This window comes from Prunus avium, chromosome 2, assembly GCF_965620075.1.
Source record: "Prunus avium chromosome 2, drPruAviu1.hap1.1, whole genome shotgun sequence".
Lineage (NCBI taxonomy): Eukaryota > Viridiplantae > Streptophyta > Magnoliopsida > Rosales > Rosaceae > Prunus > Prunus avium.
In genome coordinates, this window is record NC_142285.1 from 34,726,759 (window position 1) to 34,749,524 (window position 22,766).

General features: G+C 36.7%; 4 protein-coding genes across 10 annotated transcripts; 2 read left to right on the forward strand and 2 right to left on the reverse strand.

Moving 5' to 3' along the window:
• Positions 1-737: 737 nt before the first annotated feature.
• Positions 738-3,725, reverse strand: RHB1A (RING-H2 finger B1A). 6 transcript variants are annotated; one of them, XR_002525917.2, is made up of 6 exons: positions 3,568-3,725; positions 2,505-2,630; positions 1,925-2,297; positions 1,661-1,770; positions 1,119-1,311; positions 738-1,023 (listed from the first exon to the last, which is right to left on the reverse strand). XR_002525917.2 is itself a non-coding variant. In XM_021952374.2 (5 exons), exons 2-5 carry the CDS (start codon positions 2,571-2,573, stop codon positions 1,279-1,281), a joined length of 585 nt encoding a protein of 194 aa, XP_021808066.1. In that variant the 5' UTR covers positions 2,574-2,630; positions 3,568-3,725; the 3' UTR covers positions 738-1,278. The 6 variants fall into 6 exon arrangements, 4 of the variants coding, with proteins under 4 accessions (XP_021808066.1, XP_021808067.1, XP_021808068.1 ...); XR_002525916.2 differs by having other exon boundaries at positions 738-1,027; XM_021952374.2 differs by having other exon boundaries at positions 738-1,311.
• Positions 3,726-6,911: 3,186 nt separating this feature from the next.
• LOC110751774 (Pentatricopeptide repeat (PPR-like) superfamily protein) lies at positions 6,912-9,232 on the forward strand. Its single transcript, XM_021952282.2, has one exon. The coding sequence runs from the start codon at positions 7,020-7,022 to the stop codon at positions 9,015-9,017; it is 1,998 nt and encodes a 665-aa protein (XP_021807974.1). The 5' UTR covers positions 6,912-7,019; the 3' UTR covers positions 9,018-9,232.
• Positions 9,233-11,537: 2,305 nt separating this feature from the next.
• Positions 11,538-14,247, forward strand: CRCK2 (calmodulin-binding receptor-like cytoplasmic kinase 2). Its single transcript, XM_021952323.2, has 6 exons — positions 11,538-11,893; positions 12,382-12,626; positions 12,714-12,882; positions 13,025-13,114; positions 13,220-13,521; positions 13,634-14,247. Exons 1-6 carry the CDS (start codon positions 11,638-11,640, stop codon positions 13,880-13,882), a joined length of 1,311 nt encoding a protein of 436 aa, XP_021808015.1. The 5' UTR covers positions 11,538-11,637; the 3' UTR covers positions 13,883-14,247.
• Positions 14,248-14,419: 172 nt separating this feature from the next.
• On the reverse strand, positions 14,420-22,468 carry LOC110751820 (transmembrane protein-like protein). Of its 2 annotated transcripts, none has more exons than XM_021952343.2 (14): positions 22,137-22,466; positions 21,614-21,672; positions 21,253-21,358; positions 20,564-20,673; positions 20,309-20,377; positions 18,867-19,481; positions 17,907-18,442; positions 17,664-17,728; positions 17,257-17,336; positions 16,781-16,885; positions 15,916-16,055; positions 15,716-15,844; positions 15,103-15,255; positions 14,420-14,999 (listed from the first exon to the last, which is right to left on the reverse strand). In XM_021952343.2, the coding sequence occupies exons 1-14, from the start codon at positions 22,345-22,347 to the stop codon at positions 14,852-14,854; spliced, it is 2,526 nt and encodes an 841-aa protein (XP_021808035.1). In that variant the 5' UTR covers positions 22,348-22,466; the 3' UTR covers positions 14,420-14,851. The 2 variants fall into 2 exon arrangements, 1 of the variants encoding a protein (XP_021808035.1); XR_002525915.2 differs by having other exon boundaries at positions 14,862-14,999; positions 15,765-15,844; positions 22,137-22,468.
• Positions 22,469-22,766: the final 298 nt, after the last annotated feature.

Genomic DNA, 22,766 nt, shown 5'->3' on the forward strand with positions numbered 1-22,766 from the left:
GATTTTGAAAAGATAAGAATAATGATGAGATAAGAATAATGATTGTGTACTTGTATATATTAGGGTACAAGGACATTGACTAGTCGACAACACTCCTTGTTTTCACAAGAACCCAAGTGTTTGGTGGTTTAGAATGTGTTAGATACAAACTTCTAAATTGTAGTGCATCAATCTAAGTACTCGTATCTTAGGAATGGTGACATGAGGGTCAATGGTGCTCAAACAACACGCACTTTGCTACCCAAGAAGGATTCGAAATGTTTCCCTTTATGAAAACAAGAGGCTCAACATGTGCCTCTCTTGCATCCCACAAGCTCATCTTCTGCAATTTATACAAATATAAAAAACACAACACATGCAATGAGATGAGACCCGCACTTATAAATTCAAGGGCAGAACTTGACAATATTTAAACCAAAATAAAGTCGACATAGACCCAGAAAGAAAGCCCCACTAACCTATTTGATTGAGTTTTACCGTAATGGTAGGGGGATGTTAGAATACAACAGGTTCATAAACAATCATACACCATCAGCCAAAAAAACCCCCCAAAGAGAAAAAGAATCCAATTTGGTTGCTAAGTTGTGATTTTCTATTTAATTTTTGTTTTGTTTTGCTTTTCTTGCTCTGTTTACTTTGAGGAATAGTTTAGTTTCCAGTGATCCCCAATATCCATAAAATCAATTTTCTCGCAAATATTTTAGGACTCAATTTCCTGATCATTGGATGATTTCATATATGAAATGAAACAACTTTGCCAAATCAAATCCACCCAAAATGTACAAGAGATGTCATTTACAGATTAGAATCCAAGGGGGCTGCAGTGAGTGTATAAATCAAATTCTGCAGCAGATAACAACAAATGACAACAGAATGATTCCTACAACAAACTAAGAAATCTGTACAAAAAGAGTTGTAGCAAACCAACACAACTTTGAAGATGGCACTGGCATTCATTTTTCTGGTTTCCATTGGATGGCCTTGTTCTTAACTTCTTGATTGCTCCACTTAGAATCCAGAGACCTGTCTGAGAATTGGAAATCAAGCTCTAAACAAAGAGAGAGACTTTACCAACAACTGACCAAACAAAACAGCTAACATAAGAGATCCAGTTCAACCTCCAATTTGAGAATGACCAGATTAAAAAATGAATCTGCAGGACACCCATCCCAAGCAGGTTTCGAAACAAACAGCTACTGTCCATCCAGAGTCTACTGAGTTGGCAATCTCTGACTTCAAGCAGCAAATAAACTTTGATTTTGAAAGAGCACTAATTAGCTACAAACTACAGCTATGGTCAATCCCCAGTTCCTGAAACATCAGAAAAGGAGAAAATTTCATTTACAAGCATAAGGGACTTAAAACAACATAGACAAATCAGTCAGAGATCTGATTACTTAATAATTAGCACCCAGGGTTCATCCAGTCACCAATACCTAGGCTCGCCATAGAAACAGTGACATTTCCAGTCACTCCACCAAAAAACTGAGGTGCTTCAGTATTTTTTACTCTTTTTCTTATTTATTTTTTGGTGAAATAACTTCCTGTGCAAGCGTTGTTAATAAATGAATCCCAAGGATACTATCTAGTACAACACACTCCTTGCCATGACAAAATATTTATCTGATAAATGAATATATTACTTGTTTCAAAGGCAAACCTGATCACATATAGGACAGGCATCACTTCTTTCCATCCACTCAAGAATACAACAGAGGTGATAGTGGTGCTCACATTTTGTGATAAATTTTGGATTCTCTGTTTCATAGTCTGCATGTGAAGATACAAGCTTAAAGCATTAGCTACCTGCGGTTTAAAATAGCAAAATGATGCAGAAACGGACTTTTCTTTTTTTCCTATAATCAAGACAAAAAGAATCATACAACAAAAGAATTAGTTCCCTGAGCTACTGATGGTACAGCACCTTCAAGACAAATGGGACAGACATCCTCGTCTTCTTTTGCAAAAACATGAGGTTCATTTGATTTTGAAAGTTCTAACTTCTTTGGTGAGGTATTCAAAGAAATTTCTTGAACTTTGCAGTCTGATTCCCCAAGATCTCCACAAGTAGCTGATGTATCAAAACTACTGCAACTGATTGTTTCCCTGACAGAATCAGAATCTGTTGATTTTGAACATCCAAAGACCATATCATATGGCAAAGGTGGAGGCGGGGGTCTGTAAGTGTCTGGTGTTGATGCTTCCAGATCCCAATGAACCAGGAGTCCTGCACTGAGTGCAGAGGCTGCGACATCATGAGATCTTAAGGACTCTTGCTCTTCCAAAACTGGTGGACACTGAAGAAAGAGTTTTGAAAAGAGAATGAAATCTTAATACGCATAATAGACCACTATTTGATTAGGAGAAACAAGCACTATTTTCCACTCTCCTAATATTATGTGATACAATTATTTCCACTATGAGTCCTAAACAGTCAGCCACACAAGATGAGCAAACTATAATATGTAACAAAAAGGGAAGTTGGAGTGAGAAGATATACGGACATAGAAATACACAGGTGCTCCGTGCAGTTGCATATGAGCTTTTCTGGAAGAACAACAACAACCTCCCATTCTCTGCAGTTATTAATGTTGTGCACCCAAAACCATCCAATATTGGGGCATGGCTTCCTGTTATTTGGCATCATAGGCGACGGAAGAGTCAAATGCTATAGATTCAAAAGAACTAATATGTTCCTATGAGTTAAGGAGATTATATACTACAAAACTAAAATGATATTATGTTACTAAAACCGAAAAGAAGTCACAAAAAAGTGCTTGAACGTATTTAATAACCCTCAAAGAGGTAAGAAGAAGACATAAGAGTTGACAGATACAAAATAGGGCCACAAACAGGCAGAAAAATATCGTAAAGAAGTCAGCAGCAAAATTATAGACAGAGGAACCAAATCCAGCCAACAAAATAGAAGCTACACCCATGATGCTATCATTCCAGAAATCTCATGCTATGAATTACAGCAATTGAAACCATGATAGATATGAAATTTCAAAGCATGTGTACTTGAAATTAGTGCTGGTGTTGCACTTCGAATTCAAATCCTCAAAACATATTCCATTCTTTGATGTTACATATACAATCACCTAACTTATAGTATTTCCAGCAGAGAACAAAAATATGACCTGTAGACAGAATCCTCAACACCTTTCCTTTGCTAAAATGAATAATACAAACAGATAGCATGTGAAAGCTTCTTAAACTCCAAATACTCATACAACTTTTAACTCTTCCAATGCTATCCGACTCAACAAAACTTTATCCAAAGAAAAAAGCAAAGACAACGTGAGTACCTTGACAGAGAAACCGCTCAAAATAGAAACAACCCACAAAAGAAGAAGAATAAGAAAAAAGGCAGAAAATAGCAAACAAGAAACCCAATTGAATAAAAATTGCAAGTGAGGAGCCAAACCCAATAATCCAATCACTACCCAGAAGCAATTTTCACCAAATTTATGGAACAAGAACAACAAAATGAGTTCTTGTACACAAAAACAACCACAACCAACTAATCGATTGCTCAAATGTTAACCGAAAGAGCAAAGCTTTTACCTTTGGAAATTGAAAAGATATTGTTTCTTCAGAAAGAAGTCCCGTCGGTGAAAGAAAAAGAAGAATTCTTTTTGGCTTTTGTGGGTTTGGCCTTTGCCTCTTTTGGGTTTGTATGTGCGTGGCTTTCTTCCTTTGCACAGTAAGCCCTCCACTCATATGAGTCATATCCTTCTCACGTAGGCTTGATGTCGATGCTGTGGCTGTGTACTACACGTCTGCTATTAGTCTAATTATATTTAATTAGTTTAATAAATCTTAAGATTAGCAACTTTAATTAATACATTGTTCTTGCAAGTAAGCTAAGCTTTATGGTCGGTTATGGAGTTGAAATACGAAGTACATCGGTTCTTGACAAAAATGACAAACTTCATTCATTCAAACTCCCCAACTCTAATTTTCTTGTATAAGTGACACAACACTAATTGGATCACTTAATTTGTCACCTAACTCAAATTAATTACATTTGAATTGACCAACACAAAATATAAAGAAAACAATACAGCATGATAACTTTGTGTTTAAAGACTTTGCATGATTTATATTTCATAATCTTTAGGAGTTTGTTGTAGTTGGTTTTAGGTTTAAGTTGTTTTTTTAATTTAGTTTTGGTTTTCGATACAAATTTGTCATTGCGCAACGGATCTATATTGCATGTTTGAGTACATATGTTTTTAATTGTTGAATCCAAAATTTTAGTCATTCTTGGGTTGTGTATGATTCTTTTCAGATCAATTCAATATATTGTTGCATTTGATCATTAGAGGAGATTTACTCATATTCGGCGTATAGTTACTTTGTATTTTTATTTTATTAATCAATAAAAAAACTACCAATTATTCTTTTTATAAAAAAAAAATCATTGAATGAATTCTTAGAAAAATATAGATTTTGTTAATTATTTTGTCAATATCAAATATCAAGTTATTTGTTTTTAAAAAAATAATAATAATCTCAGGGTGCACTGTAGAAGAATGTCGATATGTGCTCCTTCAATGTATCCAACTGAAAGTTGGCAGTTTAGTGTCGACTGATTTGACACAATTATTAAAGAATTAGAAAATTCAACACAAACATAAAATAATATAATATAATACAATACAAATTGTCTCACTTAATTAAGTGTTTTTTATCATAAATGGTCCTTCAGGTTTGTGAAATTATCACTTTTCGTCCCTAAGGTTTTTTTGTGACACTAATGGTCCTTAACGTTACCCTCCATACATCAAAATGGTCCTTGCCGTTAGCTTCCGTCAAATTTTCTGTTAAATTGATGATATGACACATGTGGAGCCCACACATCCAATGGTATAGAACTATGTGGCTTTAAATAAAATATTAAATATATTTAAAATATTTTAAAACTTAAAATCCATATAAAAAATTTAAAAAGAAAATTAAGTCTTTTTATAAATAAAAAAACTAAAAAACCTACAGCCATCCTCTGCGTTCTCCCTATCCCAGCGCCCCCCCCCCCCATCGCAGACCCACTCTCAAGCAAATTACAATCTTTTATTTTCGATTCAAATGCTTTCGAGTACTCCAGCACTAATTTCTGAATCGAACCAAGTTTTTGCTCGTTGGATTTCATCTCTCTGTCATATTCTTCAATCAATGTCTGTTTGTTTGGCTCAACCTCCTGTACAATGCCCTGCAATTCCTTGGCTTTAGTTCTCATCACCAAGTTAAAGTTCAACTCTTTGGCTTCAAAATCCGCCAATCGAGAGGCCATTTCCTTCTTGAACACTTGGAGCTCTTGGAATTCCTTGGCTTAAGGTGCTCGATGAGTGGGTCTGCGATGAGGGGATGGCTGCAAGATTTTTAGTTTTTTAGTTTTAATATTTTTTTTATTTATAAAAAGACTTAATTTTCTTTTTAAAATTTTTATATGGATTTTAAGTTTTAAAAAATGTTATATATTTTATTTAAAGCCATGTGGCTATATACTATTGTATGTGTAGGCTCCACATATGTGTCACGTCATCAATTTAACGGAAGCTAACGGCAAGGACCATTTTGATGTGTGGAGGGTAACGTTAAGGACCATTAGTGTCACAAAAATACCTTAGGGATGAAAGGTGATAATTTCGCAAACCTGAAGGACCATTTGTGATAAAAAGCCCTTAATTTATTGTGTCAATGGCTCAACCAATAATTTGCGTTGTTCTAGTTGGCTATCATATTGTAAAACGAAAGACTTAAAACTAAAGTCTAGTTTGGGATTATTGTCACATTAAAAAAAAGTTGCTTTTGTTGTGCTTTAAAAATAATTAGCTATAAAGTAAAGTAGCTCCATGTTTGGTAAATAATATTTTTAAAGTGTTGTTAGTATAAAAAGCAGTGTTAAAACAGTTTGGTAAATTTTAATATAAAACTATTGTAAATAAGGACTAAAATATACATGATGTTGAAAGTGTTATGTGCTAATCATGTGGTGGTAGTGGTGGTGGTGAGGGTGAAAGAGATAGAGATGAAGGTGATGGTGGTGTTGAAGGTGGAGTTGGTGGTTGTGGTAGTGGTGGTGGTTGTGGAGGTGGAGATGGTGGTGGCGATGGCAGCGTGGTGGAGGAGGTGAAGGAGGTGGTGGTTGTTGTGGTGGCGGTGGCGGTGGTTGTAGAAGTGGTGAATGTGGTGGTGGAGGTGGTGTCATTTAAAAAAAATGAATGATGGTATTTTAGAAACTAAAAAAATTCATTAAAGGCTCATCTCTGCTTTTAAAAGCTACTGTTAAAAGGCCACCGTTTTTAAAATAATTGGGATATTTATTTTTATCAAACACCGTAAACTGCTTAACTTTAAAGTGAAGTAAGTTTTTGGCCAAAAAAAGCAATCCCAAATGGGCCCTAAATTTCCCTTATTTCTTTGTATATTCCTTATAAATTAAAATTTCACTTTATCTTCATACTAGCCAAATCATAGAACCTAATCATATGATTCTACTATTATCCACACAATACCAAATTAAAACTTAAAATATTCATTTTTTTTTCTTCATATAATATCAATTAAGCATGTTTTATGTGTCAAAATCGAGTTATTCATGTTTGACACGTTTTAGAAGTCATAAACCAAAATGACGTTATATAATCTGTTCTCTTTTATTTAAAAATGAATACATTACATTATTGGTTCTCGTAGTTTGACCAATTTTGGTCCCCATATGTGATAGTCATATATTGTCGCATTAAATCTATCAATTCATGTTACGGAATTTACAAGTATACGGAACTTACGATTTAGACTCGATTACTAGCCAAACTAAATTATATGATTAAAATTGTCAAAATGAAAATGACCAAGTAATCAAAATGAAAAATCAATCAAACTAATATATTAGCAATTTCATATGAAATAAATTTAAAAAACTAATGTAGCAATTCTATCAAACAAACCTGTCACCCTTTCCCGCTACAATGTGATCAAAAAGGCGTCAAAAGAAACCCAACTGTCATGCTATGCTCTCTAAATGTCGCTCATCTTCAATCCCCGCCGTCCATTTCAAACGACCGTTACATTTCCCGCTAACCCATCGTCCAGTTTCATTTCAAACCAATACAAACGCCCCAAACCACGCCGACCCATTTCATCAAACGAGCTCATCTTTCTCTCCCAGTCGACTCGGAGCCTTGACGCAAGTTCCCGAGTCGACCCACTTCAATGACCCTCACTCGGCCCATTCCTTCTGCTCCATTGCCCTCAAGGTTTCAGCCAAAATGGGTTTTCTTCGTGAGGGAAAACAACTACATGGGCATGTAGTAAAGTTGGGATTGTATAATGTGCAGTCCTTGCAAATTCAAATTTTGAATGTATACGTCAAATGCAAGGATTTCAATAATGCACAGAGACTGTTTGGTGAAATGCGTAAGAGAAATGTGGTTGCTTGGAACACCTTGATTTCTGGGCTTGTCAACTGTTGGGGTAACTATGAGTCGAAGTTGTATCTGGGTTTTTCTTACTTTAGGAGGATGTTGTTAGAAGCAGTTGGTCCGGATGATATAACATTTAATGGTTTGTTCCGTGTTTGCGTCGATTTAAATGATGTTGAGATTGGTAGACAATTGCATTGTTTTGTCGTAAAATTGGGATTTGGTTCAAATTGCTTTGTGGGTAGTGCTCTTGTTGATTTATATGCAAAGCATGGTTTAGTTGAAGATGCAAGGTGTGCTTTTGATTTTGTATTGTACAGAGATTTGGTTCTGTGGAATGTGATGGTGTATTGCTATGCTTCAAATTCTTTGGCCGAAGGGGCTTTTGGGGTCTTCAATCTGATGAGGTTGGAAGGTGTTAAGGGGGATGAGTTTACGTTTAGTAGCCTCCTAAGTTCATGCCGTACTTTGGGTTCCTGTAAACCGGGAAAGCAGATGCATGGGATTATTATAAGAGAGGCTTTTGATTCAGATGTTCTAGTTTCCAGCGCACTTGTTGATATGTATGCAAAGAATGATGACATAGGTGATGCTTGGAAGGCTTTTGATGCAATGTCCATCAGGAATGTCGTTTCGTGGACCACTATAATCGTGGGGTATGGACTACATGGAAAAGAGAAGGAGGCTATAGGACTTCTGCGCGAAATGTTTCGGGAACATTTGTATCCTGATGAGTTAACTCTGGCTAGCATTGTTAGCTCATGTGGCAATGTATCATCTGCCAGTGAACTTATGCAAGTTCATGCTTACATGGTGAAGTTTGGGTTTCATTTCTTCTCATCAATTGCGAATTCTCTGATAACTGCATACTCCAAATGTGGTAGTATTTCTAGTGCGTCTAAATGTTTCAACTTGGTTGTTGAGCCTGATCTAGTTACATGGACTTCACTGATATGTGCTTATGCATTCCACGGCCTTGCCGAAGAAGCTACGGAGGTTTTTGAGAAAATGTTAGCTTATGACATAATGCCGGATCAAATTGCTTTTCTTGCGGTTCTTTCTGCTTGTAGCCATGGAGGGTTGATACAGAAGGGGCTTCATTACTTTAAACTAATGTCTAATGACTATCAAAATTTTCCAGATTCAGAACATTATACCTGTCTCATTGACCTTCTTGGGCGAGCTGGTCTTCTAGACGAGGCTTTCATGGCTTTGACCTCAATGCCAATCGAACCTGATCCAAGCGCCTTGGGAGCATTCATGGGGGCGTGCAAAGTCCATGGAAACATAGAACTAGCAAAATGGGCAGCAGAAAAGCTTTTTGCATTGGAGCCAAACAAGCCTGTGAATTATACTCTCATGTCTAACATCTACTCTTCTCAAGGTCATTGGGGTGAAGTCTCAAGAGTACGGAAGATGATGAGGCACAGTTGTGATTATAAAGCTCCAGGCTGTAGCTGGGTGGAGATCGGCGGCGGCATTTGTACATTTGTTTCGGGTGATGAATCCCACCCACAAGCACCAGAGGTGTATGCTATGCTAGGGTTGTTGCTCAGGCTGATGAAGGAGAAAAGTTTATATCTCTGATGCAGTAGTTTGGCACTGTTCTGCAGGCTGATCAAAATTCATTGAGGCATGTAGTGTTGTATAATTCTGAAGCTGTGGGCACAAATTCAAAAGCTCTTTAAATTTTTCCCAAGTTTGATATAAAGTTTAATTTTCCTTCTGAGAAAAATTTGATATTCTTTTTAAGAGCAATTGTCCTATGATTCGGAAAATATTTGTTGAATAATGCCTGAGTCATCTCTGACCAAGAATTTCAAAGAAAATGGAAATTTTTTTAACCTTATGAAATTAATTGTATTAGGTTGACCATTGTAAAAGGCGCCAATAGCTTCTTCAAATTCCCTAACATGCACGTAAGGCATTCTACCGATCAAATCAATTGGCACCGTTGCTGGGAGCAGCTTGTCAAAGAGAACAGAGATTCCCTTGGTCGGAGGTTTGTTTGTTTTTTTTTTGGTCTGGAATTCATGTTGTATTCAAGAGACCCCAAAACAGGGAATAGAGATACAAACAGAAGGCTAAAGCCACGAGGAGCCAACAGAAAGCAAGAAACAAATAACAAAACAGGGCTAGACATGGCTAGATTCCATCAGAGCCTAGAACAACAGTCCCTACCCTGCAAACTAGCTACTAAGAGATAATAAAACTAAACAACAGATGCCTCATGAGGTGGACAAGGCAAACCATCAGAAGTTAGAACCCCAACGAGAGACAATGGTGGTCTGTCGACCCAACTTTGCAGTTCCATAGCCCTGTTACCTATTGACGCCGCTGCATGAGCTGCACGATTTGCACTCCTAGTTGGTACTCTTTCCAAACTCATCTCATTGTTAATATTTTATTTTATATTTATTTGTTTTGTTTTTGTTTTTAATTTGCTGTTGTTTATTTATTTATTTACTTTATGTAAGAAAATTTTATTTTATTTTTATGTACGAGAACTCGTGATAAAATTGGTAGATTTGTAGAAACACCTCAATTAGAACCTGAAGTTGTTTTTGTTTTTTAAAATTTTCTTTTTGACTTAGGATTGTCAGAAATTGCTGAAAATGATGAAAACAATAAACCAATTCCTCAAATTGAAGATAATCATAGTGTTCATAATGAAAATGATGGTGCTAGGAATATACACTATGATAATCCACATGTTAGAACATTGCATGATTATTTACATCCTACCCGAAGAAGTGTGCCATCTTGTATTATCTTTCCTATGAATGATAATAATTTTAATTTTAAACCGGGTATGATTCAATTGTTACCAAGTTTTCATGGAATGGAATCTGAAAATCCATATTCACATCACACAATCATATTAAAAGCTTTCTCCCTGGGAGTTAGTTCCCCGTAAAATAAAACTAAAGCAGAAATTTAGAGAGGAGGAAGAAGAAAGCTCAAGAAGTTGTGGAGCTTCTCTTCTACGACAACATCTCTATTTATAGAGAATGAGAATTGCTCCAGTTGCAACTTGCTATGATTAAACTATTATTCCACCTTGCCACCAAGCCAGTTGCCATCAAATGCTTCCTTTGTTTATTTCTTCGAGTGCTTGTGGCTTCCTCCATATCTTAAGTTTTGTTTATGTAAAATTTCCTTCCTTCATCATCATTGCCGTATGGATAAGTTGAAGTTTTTTATTTGGCCACTAGCATATTACCTTTGGGTGGCACACTTCTTGGCATAATCAAAGTTAATAAAATAACATTAAGCCAATTTAACCGATTAAAAATATAATTGTTGGGCAGTCACATCATTTCACCCCATATAATGTGTCTAATTCTATCAGTCTCAACCCAAAATAAATTATAATTTGATTAACCTGTCTTCTTCCTAATAAAAGAGAATGTTGGGTGGAAGGGTTTCCTTGAACTTCTGGCAATATTCAACAAACTGCAGAATTCTGTCCTTGAAATTCACCCTTTTGGTGTTGTTGGATTGATATACTTGATTAACTTGTAATCAAAGTGATCATAACTTGATATTTCTCCGTACAAATTAATCTATACCCTAGATACAGAGATCTATCTATAACAACTACAACCGTATTCTCCATAAATAAGAGATCTATCTATCTATAACAACTACAATCGCATTCTCCATAAATACGAATTTGTACGGTGAAATTTCCCAACAAAGAAAATACTTTGTTACATCAATTATGTACCACGGATGTGATTGTGACTACGCTGTCATCATCATATCTATCAATTATGATTTGTAATTTTGTTGGGTAGGAGTTGTGCACAAAATAATATTTTTACTCATATCCAAGACAAGCATGTTTGGTATTACGATTTACATGTTACATAAATAAAATCTGTCGGGACAATGTTTTTGCACCGACTTGTTCAAACTGTAACCACACAAAAAATAGAAGCAAAATTTTCATTTAAAATTATTATTTTATAAATAAAAATTAAAATCGACATTAATTGGAACATGTCCAGTTAATTTCATGGTCCTACTCCTTAACACGCGTGAAACCTCAATGGCGCACGTTAGCCTCACGGGTCTTTTGAAAAATCAAAGTCTTCTCGTCTCCCTCTTTCTCTCACTCTATACTTTCACAGCTCACAACAACTACCCGCCATTTCTACGTCTACGTCCCTCTCTCTCTCTCTCTCTCTCTCTCTCTAACTAAATGAGCCAAAACCCGTCGTCTGGACGCCGGCGCCCTAGCTCCGAGCCGCGGAGCACGCCGGATCGGTTTTTTTACTCGCCGTCGCCGAGCTCGTCCTACTCCGTCGCCTCAACCGAAAGGAAGTCCGGCTCAGGCCGGGGCGTGGTCGCAGTCGCCGCCCGCTCCGTCGCCGGAGTCTTCGTCTCATGCTTCACTCCACCGGAGACCAGGAGTTCCGTGAGCTTCGCTGATTCTGCAGAGTTCAAAGCTCCCTCTGGTATTCCATTTCTGTAATTTTGTGTTTTGACGAGTTTTAGCTGAGTTTGGGAAAAAGTAGAGACTTTTTGAAGATTCTGAGTCACGATCTGGTACTTGAACTTGCTTTTCTTTTCTGGGTTGTGTTTGATTGCTGAGAAACATTGTGGAAAAAGGAAAGAAAAATGAAATTTTAGAAATGTCATGTCTCTTCGTTAAGGTGATTATCATTAGACTGAGTTTAAAACGGACGTTTCATTTGGTCCTCAAGATTTTTCAAAGTTTATATATGTTAAATTCTTGAATAGCGGTTTTCCTTTCATTCACAACATTTTCTCAGCAACCAAACAGCGCAAACGGCGATTATGGATTATTTTTCGAAAATGTTTCACAGACGGCAGGGGTCGAAGTTGTTAATGGAATTACAGTGACCAGCTAACCACTTTTTTGTATTTGCCTTTATTATTTTTGTATTATGTCGCAGACTGAACAACTTAGTTAATTTCTTAGTATTTTCGGATGCTTCGGGAGCTGGGACTGAGAGAAGACGTAGTTCAAGTCGTGGCGTCTATGCCAGTTCAAACAACTCAAAGCATGAGAGAGAGCCTGGGAATGTAAAGTTCACCATGGAAGAAATAAACAAGGCCACAAAGAACTTCTCTCCCTCTTTCAAGATTGGACAAGGTGGTTTTGGGACAGTTTATAAGGGGACACTGGAAGATGGGACCGTTGTTGCAATCAAACGTGCTAAAAAGGTTGGGTAGAAGTTATTTACACTAATTTAATTCCTGGTCTTATGATTATTATATGGCTAACAAGTACGCTGTTACCTTTGTTTGCAGAGTGTATATGACAAGCATTTGGGTGTGGAATTCCAAAGTGAGATTAGAATGCTGGCACAGGTGGAACATTTGAGTTTGGTCAAGTTCTATGGGTATGTGGAGGATGAAGATGAAAAAGTTGTTGTTGTTGAGTATGTTCCTAATGGAACCCTCAGAGAACATTTGGATTGTAAGTTCTATTTGTGTACCCTCTCTCTCTCCCCCTCTCCCTTTGTCTATACCCATGTACATAAGAGCATGTTTCTTTGTGCACTTTTCCTCATTGATGCATGTCCTTGAGCGCCTGAAATGTAATGCAAGGCATAATGCAGGTATGCGTGGCGACATTCTTGACCTCGCAGCACGGCTTGACATTGCAATTGATGTGGCCCATGCCGTCACCTATCTTCATATGTACACAGGTAAGACCCTGGTAGAAGCACAGAAAATAAAAGTTGTTCTGCTCTAAGAGTATAGAATTTGTGTGAGGGGGAACTAACCGGACCGTGCTTGGGTTTCCTTGACAGATCATCCTATCATTCATAGAGACATAAAATCTTCCAACATTCTCCTAACAGAAAACTTCAGGGCCAAGGTAGCTGACTTTGGTTTTGCTAGGCTTGCCGCTGATAGCGATTCAGGTGACACCCATGTTTCTACTCAAGTTAAAGGAACCGCTGGCTACTTGGACCCAGAGTACCTGAGAACCTATCAACTTACAGACAAGAGTGATGTTTACTCATTTGGTGTACTAATGGTTGAACTAGTTACAGGCAGGCGTCCCATCGAACCAAAACGGGAACTCAAGGAACGGATAACTGCAAAATGGGTGTGAACTCCTTATCTTTTTCACTCCTTAAAAAATTATTTTTTCATTTAAGATCCCTTCCACATATTAACCTACACGAGAATGTAAAGCATGACTCAAGTTGGTTTTGCAGGCCATGAAGAAGTTTACTGACGGAGATGCTCTTTCAATTTTGGATCCTAGGCTTGAACAGACTGCGGCAAATAATTTAGCCATTGAAAAGATTCTTGAACTGGCCTTACAATGCGTGGCTCCACGGCGACAGAGTCGCCCTAGCATGAGGAGATGCGCAGAGATCCTCTGGAACATCCGTAAGGATTACAGAGAGGTGGCACCTCCTATCTTCCGTTCATTTTCCTCTCGTTCGCAAATGAGCACTTAAACATGACAAGAGTGAGAGCCTGAGGACTTCGCATGGAATGTAAAGGTTTACCAGAAATGGGAAAACCAAGAGGCTTGGGTTTTACAAAGAAGAAGCATACAGTAAATGCATGAGCAAGTTGAGTAGGAAGCCAAATAAATTCTTGAAAAATAGTTATGAAGCCGTCACTTTGAAACAAAAAAACACAATCAGCTTGTTTTGATACCCAAGGCAATTTGTTAGGTTTGGTTTGTGTATAGAGCAGCCAGATCAATAGGAAATCCTGATTTCGAGTGTATTTTGGTTTATTGCTTTTGTCTAAGGTATTGAAGACGATATGAGTGTATTCTTTTAATTAGGGCCAAATATTTTTTTTATTTACTGTCTTTTTCTTTGTCACCATCTCTTCCTATTTCTAAGAAGTTGTGGTTTGTGTTGTTTTATACAATCTTTTGGTCCACATGGCCATGCAAGACGACTCATTCAGGCGGTGACAACCAGAAGAGTTTCAGGAAGACTTATTCTAAATTGACAAAGCAAAAGCCAAGTCAAAAAGACTTATTCTAAACTGCCCTGTTTTCATAAAAGATCCAAAAAAGAAATAGTCATTTGGGAAATATACATTTTTTATAATAGCATGACCAAAAATCGCACTCATCTTTGTCATTCATGTAACAATTTTCCACCCAAGGCCTACAATAACATTTCTCATCTGCCCCCAAACTTATACTACTGCCTATGTATACAGAAAGATATTCACAAACCAACTATCTCCCAAAACATTTTACCAAGAAAGAAAATGGGGGCCAGAATTTCATGAAAAGCAAATGCCTTTTAATTGGTTATCAAGAAAATTGCTTCAGGGATGCAATCGGACAAGTCTTCATCTCTTTGCAGCAAATTCTCACCTTTTTCTATTAACAAAAAAATATAATTTCTTTTCTCTATAACCTTAACTCTGCAAAAATGCTCTTACTATTCTTCTGCTTTTTATTGACCTCTTGGAAATGAATCCTGTCGAGTCAACTCATAGGCTCCATTCGGGAGTGCTTGATTCTCCGTATCTACCGTACTTGCAGTACTTGCTTTTGAGCAAAGGAAGAAGAAGGAAGATGTATATATTGTGATATGCCAAATGCTGCAGATCATTTTATGCAACAATCATGAGAGAGAGAGAGAGAGAGAGAGAGAGAGAGAGAGAGAGAGAGAGAGAGAGAGAGAGAGATTTTCATTATATGTACCTGTGCCAAACCCAGTAGCTTTCACTGCTCTCCAGTATCCAACTAATTACTGCCATGGCTAATGCAGTTACACCTGCAAGTACAAAGCCCCAGCGAAATCTTCTAACAATCGTCTTAAAAAGATTCTTGAGCCACCCCCTAACTGCTTGCAACCTGTGTAATCCTTGGTAGTTTAGAAAACAAAGTCGAATAGATAATCACAACTACAAAATTGGCACCACAAAATTTCTATTATACTTAAGGGCAAAGGGGTATCCGCAACTTATCCAGTAGGGCTATTAAACTCAAACAGGGTTTGAGCTCATTGAAGATGCCTGCTCAGTCCATGCTAGTTCAAAATAACATCTAAATGTTGGAAGGATTGCTTTTATTATAATTCTTCGGTCATAAATTGACAGTGAGGTATATCATATGTGTGCACAAAATTTATGGCATTGGTCATTCAAAAATGAAATGTAAGTAGTAGAGAAAAAGAAACTTATTCAACAAATCAAATTAATGTACTTAACAAAAGTCTTGAGGGTTTCTTTTTAAATGTATTGATTACATATTTAGCTGAAATAGATAAATTTTCTTGGCAATGCTTAATGATTGATATAGTTAAGAAACCCACCTCTCATGCATATTTAAGGAGAATCTGATCGAAAAGGAAAATGACCTACACTTGGTTGACAATTCTACCAGCCATCCAATAAGAAGAGCCACGGTGCCAATTGCCATTACAAGAATAATGTTGGCTGGCCTGCAAAGTTCAACATGGTTAGATGCATGATTTAAAATGCACTGAATCTTATGTCCATCAACCGAAGGTACCTGGTGGCCTTAGTATATGCCATAAGGGCAGTAAGGATTGCAACGGCTGTGTGTACTGCTCTCTTAAGACCTTCATCGAGTGTACCTAGGTACACAAATGTGCTCACTACGGCCATGAAAGAGAGCCAGAAGTCCATGAACTGAAAATTCAAGATAACTAATCAATACTATTCTAACTACAAACAACGAGAGAGAGAGAGAATTCATACTGTGGCAACTAAGCATCATGGGGTGAGAGAGCGAGAGAGAGCTTTAGCACAATGTAAATTACTGCTTAATAATACGGATCTCACTCTCTATCACATGAAAAAACCCATCTCTTAAACGATTGAACACTAACTTCAAATGCCCCTACGCATTTGCCATTATTTTGCATATTCTGTTCTCATTGTTTATTCTATTTTACTAGTGTCTTCACAAGTTTGTAGCACCAAATCTTTGAGAATATTATCTTTCTATAATATGTAAAACAAATGTTTGACTCGGGGTGGGCACAATTTCGGGTCAACCCAACCAAACCGACCGACCCGATTATAAGAGGTTGGGTTGGCCTAATAACGAGCGGGTCTTGGGTCCAAGAAATCATAAGCCGCTATGTATGAGTTGGGTTGGGGTTAGGACCAAAACCTAGGGATGGGCACAATTTTGAGTTAACCTAACCTAACCGCCCAACCCAATCACAAGAGGGTTGGGTTGGTTTGGGTTGGCCTTGTAATGAGCGGGTCTTGGATCCAGGAAATCACAAACCGATATGTTTGGGTTGGGTTACAGGTTGAGACAAAAACCGACCCAACCCAACCCATGCCCACCCCTAGGTTTGACCATAATTATATCTTTAAGAAGGAAAAGAGAGAAAGAAGTGCACCTGTAAGACTCCAAAGCCCAGAGGACACCAGGTTCCCACATCACATGCATGATATATTCCACTTGCAATTCCGCTAGATGTAAATATTATCCACTCTGCCAATGCCTATATATAGAAATCATGGTTTCCTTGTCAAAAGAAAAGAAAAAAAGGTTTCCAGTTGGATAAGTAATTGAGGTTCAGTTATCAAAGAGTTGGTACAAATACAAGAAACCTACCCTGGTATCACTAAAAAAATAAAAAATTACTGAACCTACTTGAGTTTTCATAATCACTATACTTCTCTGTAGTTTTTCAAATATAAGAATTCACTCTCGTTGGTATCAGTTCAAACTCCTTTTATGATAATCTAATTGGAAAAACTGTTCACTTCAAGAAGTATTTCTTATATAAGCCAAAGTATATTATTGCTTTTTTATTCAAGAAGACTTTAGTTATTGTGAATCAAATTCAAAGATAAGTTACAAGAGCATTACCTTCTGTCGAAGGGCCCAAAAGGCAGGAAGTGCTGCTGCAGCATTTGACGCAATAAGAAAAATTGATTGCCATACGTGCCCTAAGCCAATTTTCAGCCAGAGAAATAGGTAAAAGAACAATTGTTGAGCATAATACTGACTCGTGGAACTAGTTTACAATGTGATTAATATCTATGTTAAATAAAATAAAACCACTTCAAAGTCTTTTTTTTTCTAAGTATTGTCTCACGTAGCTAAGAACTATGGAAAGTTAACAGGGCCCTGAAGTAGTTTGATCCATCAATGGAGGGCATTCATCGAGTCCGGAGGGGAACAAAAGTTAACAAAAAGTCAACGGAGGGAAACAAAAGTCAACAAAGACCAGTTGCCTAGACAACAATTTCATATAAATTTGACATAATACATACCATGATGTGATACAAGTTCAATGCTACAGTCAAAGCCTCCATGGTCTCGATCACATGAGCAGTAGCTGTGAGAAAAAAAAATTATGTTACCAAATCATACTGATCATAGTGACTCTGGAAAGATTACAAATCTAGGTGTCAGCTATCTCTCCAACAAAGAAATTTAAAATAAAGACATTCGAAAAAATTAAATTTAAACATATTAGATAAGAAAAAAGGGTAAGGGTAGGGTTGAACATAAACCTGTATGTTGTTAATCCACTAACTTCTAAGCTGGTATCGCATCTCCCATGTGAGGAGCATCGTCTTGGGCATCTTTCAAGGGAAATAGACATGGTAGTCTGAAATTTGGACACACCACTGGTGGTGTTGAGATGCCTTAGTCCAAAACCCCAAGTACCTTCTCTAATATACAATATGTAAAAATCAACTTTGTTTTCACTTGAATTATACAAGTTGAAAAACATGGAGCCAACACTACTGCTTGTCTTGTTGGCAAAATAATAGTCCCAGCTAGTAAGAGACGGTAATCCGCCAAATCTAGCATATACTTCATAATTAATTTTTGCATCTGATGCTAATCGAATGTGGATATTTCCTCCAGCTGCACCACGAGGAATGTCCAAAGTAAAGTAAGTCCATGTTTCGTCTGGTTCTCCATGAAGCGAGGAATTGGTTAAAAGCGAATCAAGAGGAAAATTGGCTGAATCAGGAGACACTTTTTCACTGACAGGTAAATAATAGGATTCAAAGTAGCCTGAACCTTTCCTCAGAGCCGTCTGCAGACAACCATTCTCAGATTGTCAATACATAATTCCTGCCAATAGGTTTCTTGAAGCATCAAGATAAAGATAAAATACTGCAGCAATTAATCTATTTGTAAACTCTCTTTAAAGAGAAACTAACATGAATAAGAAAATCTAAATTACGTAAATTCATCTAATATGGCAACATGCAGAATGTTCTTTGAAACCCATTTTCTAAACATTGTTCAAAGTAACCTGAACCTTGGCAAAAAAAAAAAGTACCGCCATGTTATCGATACATTATTGACAATATCAACACAAAATACATCCAAAGGTCGGATGTCCTCCTCAGAAAATTTCTGTATTGTGGAATCAAACAAATAATCTAGTACTTTAAAGAAATTAATATTTTCCAGAACTTTCACATAAGCGGAAACACATTTATCAGCACACTCACCTGAAGGTTGTACATTTCCCTCGTACAATTTGCTCCAGCCTTTCCCACTGGACATTCAAGCAGTTTTGATTCCATGAAGTAGCAAACTTTCATGTCAGTATCTGAACTCCCTCCAAGTTCTTTTGAGAGGTTGACAGGTAAAATAGTAATGTACCAGCGACCAACCATTGGAAAGGGTATGACTATTGGGGATTTGTTTATACTGCTGGAATAGTCATGCACAGTTTCTGAAGGTATTGCACCATGCCGTGCAAAACAAATTAAATTAATACCACTGGCATTCTTGGTTTTATTCGATGATGTTTCATTTAACCAAACATCAATTGCAACAATTTTTAACTCTTGTGATACTCCCACTACATCCAAAGAGTAGAATTTTGGCTCTCCATCTCTATGACAAGAAGTGTCAAAATTGTTTTTGCACGAAATCACATATTCAATTGTCTGGTTGTAAAAACCAGCTTCTGAAGAATTGTCTGCAGGACTGTAGCTGTCAGATAGAGCACAAGAAAGTGGGTTAATTGTCTGATTGCAGTCTGGGCCCCACGTGGTTAGGGTTGTACATCCTTCCACAGTGATGTTGGCACTGAAGGAGTAAGCTGGAGCACGATTAATCTGCAATGTTAGCATCATAGACTTAATTAAGTATTCAAATTAATGTAAAATTCATGATTATACAATACCCTTCACTGAAAAACAGAAATAAATAGATAAACTAAAAAAGAAAAACCAAAACTACAGTCTATTAGGATTCCCTGGAACTGGCATCAGCAGAGACAGGTTCATCTTTCAGATATCAACTTTAAGAAATAGTTTGTGGACTTTCCTTCATTTCACTACCAATGCAACAAAAAGTTGCACTTGAGCAGATTCTAATGCCTTCTATGGGGTACCAAAATACAGCTCCTATTAACTCAACATGAACAACCACTCAGATTCTAATGCCTTCTATGCAGAGGCAGGTTAATCTATCAGATATCAACTTCAAGATACAGTTTTTGGACTTTCCTTCATTTCACTACCAATGCAACAAAAAGTTGCACTTGAGCAGATTCTAATGCCTTCTATGGGGTACCAAAAATACAGCTCCCATTAACCCAACATGAATAACCACTCAATTAGCTTCAACTTCTGAAGTGGTTTTGTTTTTCACACAATTTTCATTTTTGAGCATGAATTTTTTAGCATGAATACCATGCACATTTCCCTATTACCTGTTCATCACGATGTTGATATTTATATGATAAACAATAGAAAAGAAAGAAAAATTATCGGCCCTTTTCATCTTCCTTTATATTATTTTGATGAGAGATGGGATCAACATAACTACAGACTTCCCAAAAGGCATAGCATAACACAAAACAAATGTAAAACATAAAGTGGTAGATATCAGAAACAAGTGATAAAAATAATGTAAAAAATCTAAGGATAATAAAATATACCATCTTTGATTGTGTCCTTGTAGGTCCAATGCCATTGAAAAGACCAAAATACCAAACTCCTGGAGAAATCTGAACAACAGTTTTGTAAGACCCACAAATATTTTTTTTTTTGGGTATATAGAAAATAAATTTTTTACCAAAAACAAGAAAAGAATCATGAACGAACTACTGAATTGTTCCATCAGCATATTCCCTCTCCAATATTATATATTTAACTTATGATACAAAGAATAAGTAAAGGAATTGACGATAGACCTGCTCATTTGTCAACTTCACTGTAAATTTTTTTTGCATGGGATAGCACTGCTCTGAACTCTGAAGAGCTTCTATTCCCTTAAATGAACCATTGTAATGGGGAACTAGAACTGCCATAGTAGAATATCCATTCAATAATCTTTTCAATCATAATTCAAGTAGAATGCACAACTGAAAATCTAAATGCATCTAAACTAAAAAACAGTAGTTTGCAATAGTCAAACAGATTGTTTAAGTATACCATCTGTAATTAATTGATTAAGCAGAAGCATTCTGATGCATTCGTGTTAAGTAATAGTTGAGAAACAATGTCGGGTGCACGAACTGTAGCTGATTAACCAGAGACATGCGACCAAAGCATATAAAGTACTAGAAAGGAACCATTTTGTCATAATGACTCAGCAAGTAGAACCTTTGGGAATTCGTAATGCCAATTCGAAGAAAAGGAAATTAATCATGGCAGACTTTGCAGTCTTGACTCTCCTGAGGTATAGGTATGTGTCAAGTTAAGCTCTCGTGGAATACTTTTGACATGCATGTTGATCAGAAATGTAATATTACGGGATACAAAGCACTAGATCGAGCACAAAGTCAAAGAAGTATGCACATGGATGGAGACTATGGAGTAATATTTGTCCACACACACTTCAGTTTAATCCAACCCTTTATCTAAATCTAGGTGAGATGACCTGAATCCATTAGTGAACTGTTGAAATCCGGCAGTGGGGGGCTACCATCTCTGAAGCAAATCAATGGCAATGTACTTTTAGGAACCTTTGCTATGTCTCCAGTAGCCTGAGAATAGTATGAACCATGAGCAAGGATGCAAAGTAATCAAAATGTATTAAATAATAATTTTGACGGATCTAGAGGCTTGTTTCATAGCAAAACTCCAATTTCATTAATACAATGTAACAGTGAAAAAGTAAAGTGCGTATGAATAGAAAAGCAATTGGGGAAAAAATCAATCCAGAAAACAACTTTCATTTTGGAATCAACTTTCACAAAAGGAGAAGTGGAAGATTTAAACCCTGATAAACATATACTTACACGGTGTACGTCCGAGTTCATTGCCACTGACATTGACGAGAACCATGGTGGCAATTCAACTAGAACAAGGCAAAACACCAAAACCAGTAAGATATTGAGTAATTATCGATTAGATATATGATGCTGAGTTTAAAATAAAACTGCCATTTAAACAAATCACTCATCACATGATAATTGACATACAAATAAAATACTGAAATAAGCTTGCTTGTGATTCAACCAATCCCAAGCCAAGAACCAGAAAGATATATTTTCCAGACTTGGTTTCAAACATGATCACAGAAAAAGTTAAGAACTTTTCAAACCAAACAATCTCAAAACTAGAAACATAGTATAATTTAACAACAGTAAAACCAAAATCAATACACTTACAAAAATTCCCACAACTCTTCAAATAAATATAAATTCAACATTTTGACTACGACCCATCAAATATTAAACCCCATACTCCGTCCCAAACCATATAAGAACCAAATGAATCAATCAAATTTCTAAAAGGGTTATTGAAAAGCTACTCATTCACCTCTAATATAGCGGAACCCAGAGGGCCCAACCGTGGTTGGTGGGTAGCTAAAGCTGGAGACAGTGAAGCTATTGTACGGACCCTGTTCGCCATATGAACAACAATGGCTAATTAAGCATAAAAAACACACAAAAAGTCTGAGATTCAAATAGGAAGTGGGACAAAGAATCGAATTCGGAGCCATAGAGCTTCTGATTCTTGGAAGAGACATGGGCTTATTGTTTATTAAGAGTACTTATATTCAAATACTTTAGTTTAGTCAATTAGCGGTCGTTTAAATGGTAAATTGAGGGAGATTTGTGAGTTGACGCCTTTGACTTGTGCAAGTCTTAGTCATCCATGGCTACTGGTCTGTTTTTATTTTCAGTCTTCTTTATTTATTAAAGTTTTTGGACGGTGAGGTGAAATCACCAAACGCTATAAATTAGCGTTATAAATTTTTTTTGTCCTTAATTGTCAAAAAATAATAATAATATTGTCCTTACCCTAATTAAAAATGAAAAATGTAAATAAAAATGAGAAATAATCAGAATGTGTGACCATAGCTATTAAGGGCTCGTTTGAGAATAATTCTAAATAGATTAGAATCACTTATAGAGCGTGTTTCTCCATATATCACTTCAAGTGATT